The sequence below is a fragment of the Colobus angolensis genome, unplaced genomic scaffold, assembly GCF_000951035.1.
Source record: "Colobus angolensis palliatus isolate OR3802 unplaced genomic scaffold, Cang.pa_1.0 Scaffold133, whole genome shotgun sequence".
Lineage (NCBI taxonomy): Eukaryota > Metazoa > Chordata > Mammalia > Primates > Cercopithecidae > Colobus > Colobus angolensis.
Window position 1 is genome coordinate 253,016 of NW_012114411.1, and position 3,168 is coordinate 256,183.

General features: G+C 54.7%; 1 protein-coding gene across 1 annotated transcript in view; it reads left to right on the forward strand.

The window, feature by feature from the left end:
• The window catches only part of ECHDC3 (enoyl CoA hydratase domain containing 3), a 34,174-nt gene extending 32,670 nt beyond the window's left edge, over positions 1-1,504 (forward strand). The window contains exon 7 of the mRNA XM_011934285.1: positions 648-1,504. Within this exon, the coding sequence (XP_011789675.1) occupies positions 648-968 (321 nt within the window). The 3' untranslated portion in view covers positions 969-1,504. The remainder of the gene's footprint in view (positions 1-647) is intronic.
• Positions 1,505-3,168: the final 1,664 nt, after the last annotated feature.

Sequence of the window (3,168 nt, forward strand, 5' to 3'; positions counted from 1 at the left end):
GAGGACACAGTAGGGAGGGAGGGAGCTGGGCTCCCTGCTCTTCACCAGCCCTGGAACCCCGGGGGAGAGTTGTAGGAGGGGAGAGGGCATCCTCTCCTTGCCACTTCTTACCCATTGGTGAGTTAAAACCACGCTGGGCTCTACATCTGGTCCCTGAAGACATTGTCTGTAAATCCTCGCTTCTCCAGGAGGCTGGGGCTGCTCTCTCCAATCAAGCCGAGGTGGCAGCCCCTATGTGCTTGTGGGAAGTGGCCCCAGTGGGTTCTGAGAGGTACTGGAAACCCCACTCCGCCCTCCCCACCCCCACACTGCAGTGTCTGTGGGTCATCCCAGCTGATGTGGATTCCATCCTGTGCTTGGCCCTCAAAAGAGGTAGACGAAATCCCCAGCCGTGGCAGGGCTCAGTGACCAGATCTGTGCAGGAGCAAGACAACACGGGACAGTCACTGCCCCTGGGGCCGGTGTGGTTTCTTCGCTCTTGGAAAGATCCGCTCTCCTCCCGGGCAGGAGTTAGGGCGCTGAAGACATCAGGGCTGGCAGGTGACGTGGTATTTGAGGAAGCAGGTCATTGAGCCGAGGCGGGACTCGGGTAGGGGGAGGGCGGGTCACAGGAGAGCACCTCAGTGACCTCCCGTGTCTCCCCGTAGGTGGCCTTGGAGATGCTCTTTACTGGGGAGCCCATTTCTGCCCAGCAGGCCCTGCTCCATGGGCTGCTCAGCAAAGTGGTGCCAGAGGCAGAGCTGCAGGAGGAGACCATGCGGATCGCGAGGAAGATCGCGTCACTGAGCCGCCCGGTGGTGTCCCTGGGCAAAGCCACCTTCTACAAGCAGCTGCCCCAGGACCTGGGGACGGCTTACTACCTCACCTCGCAGGCCATGGTGGACAATCTGGCCCTGCGGGACGGGCAGGAGGGCATCACGGCCTTCCTCCAGAAGAGAAAACCCATCTGGTCACACGAGCCCGTGTGAGTGGAGGCAGAGGAGTGAGGCCCATGGGCAGCGCCCAGGAGCCCTCCCTCCCCTCTGACCCCAACCCCACACTGCCTCTCAGCTTCAACAGGCAACAGACGAGCGACTTTTGTGACTTGATACTGGTGTCACAGCATTTGGCCTCCATTAAAAGCCACGCTTTCATGGTGAAAGACAAAAGGGGGAGTGACTGAGGTGCTGACCTCAGTGCAAGGCTGGTGAGCCCTGCAGCCGGCCAGCTATGGCGGGAAGCCTGGCATTTGGGGTGCTTCTTACAACATCTTAAGCAAGGGACCCCCCTGACATAGCAGAAGGTGACAACCCATGGAGGCAGGAAAGAAGGACACCAGCCTGACCCTTATCCAAAACCTCCTCCTAGGCGGAGTTAATCCTGGCTGCTCAGGAGAGGCAACACATTTCAAATCTCCATGAGATATTCTCCACACAGAAAATCTTCTTGATTCTATAGAGACGTAATCATGCCTATGGCTTTGAATAATCTTATGTGATTTAAGTAAATTTAATCTTTACAGAGACTGGTATGTTTTATCTCCCAAGCTATACTGCAAACTGTCTAACAAAAGAAAAAAAAAACAACTGTTTTTATATGCTCACGCTGATGGACGTAGAGTAGGTGCCGCCTATTTCTATAACCAATGTCATTGTTATCCACGTTTCTGTGAAACCCAGACTCCAGGCTCAACCTGAGGATGAAAACACTGGGGAGAGGAGGCGGGAGGCAGTGGACATGTCCTACGCATTAAGAGCACCTCCTCCTGGCTGGGTGGTGGCTCCTGCCTATAATCCCAGCACTCTTAGGGGCTGAGGCAGGTGGATCACCTGAGGTCAGGAGTTCAAGACCAGCCTGGCCGATATAGTCAAACCCCATCTCTACTAAAAATACAAAAATTAGCCAGGTGCAGTGGCACGTGCCTGTAATCCCAGATACTTGGGAGGCTGAGGCAGGAGAATCGCTTGAACCCGGGAGGTGGAGGTTGCAGTGAGCCAAGATGGTGCCACTGCACTCCAGCTCTGGGGCAATAGAGCAAGACTCTGCCTCAACAACAACCACAAAAAAAGCAACACCTCCTACGGACACACTTGCAAATGATGCTCGGCTTCCAGGAGAGATCACAGGCCAGAACCAGGTGCATAGGTGTCCCACCTGAGCAAGGGTTTGACTTGGGTCCTAAGTCTGTGACCTGCTGGCTTCAGGTCTAATGCGGCCCAAGAAATGTCCCAAATCTCTTGTCCTCAAGATTGTCGTAAGGCTGATTGATTAAAACCAGTTCATTTCACCTGCGAGTAGAACGTGGCCATTCACGGGATGAGTAGTACCACGCTGGGGATGAAGAGCTGTGAGGCTCTAACCTGCGCTTATTCAAATAGCTGGGGCAGTGGTCTCATGGTATGGGTGTCCCTGAGGTGTTTTCACAGGTTTCTGCTGAGAAAGGCAATTTGTTTCTTTCCTAGATTTTAGAAACCACAGAGTGTGCTCTTGAAAAAGAGGAGTTTGTTACCGCCACTCATGCACAGAAAATTATGAGCGCTGCCGCTTCCTGGACGAACGCTGTGTGCTGGGTACGCTGTGTACATTCTCATTTCATCCTCATGACAGCCCAGTGCCGTAGGTACCGCAGAGACCTCCAGCTCATGGGCGAGTAGTTGAGGCCAGCTTTGTCCAAGGTCAAACAGCTGAGATGGTAGATTGAGGATTCCAGACACCATCTGTCTGATAAAGCCACAGATAATCTTCCCCCGGCCACACTGCGCCGAAGGGGGCCGCTGGGCTGGTGTGAGGCTAGCCTGGGGTCAGCAAGCCTGAAGAAATGGCCACCCTACCCGTGACAGTTTCCCAAGAGAAAGGAATGGCCTCAGCACTGAACCCCTTGCGACAGAACACTGCCAGTGTGCAAGGGAAAGGACACCAGCTTTGCTTATCCGCAGGCCACCAGTGGAGTTTTTACTGCTAAGCTCGTAAACACCCGGCTGCAGCTTCTAGACGAGGACATGAGGCACTGGCTGTCGTGGGCAGCTCAAGAATCCTGCGGGTCCGTGGGGCCACCCGCTGTCTGTTCCCCTTCAGGGGATCTGCTATGGAAGTCACCCCCTTGTGGTTGCCAGCTCACACCACGTAGGGGAGAGGGTGATATCACCTCTCAGGGCCTTGGAGAAAGTAGCAAACTCTTCTCAAACACGT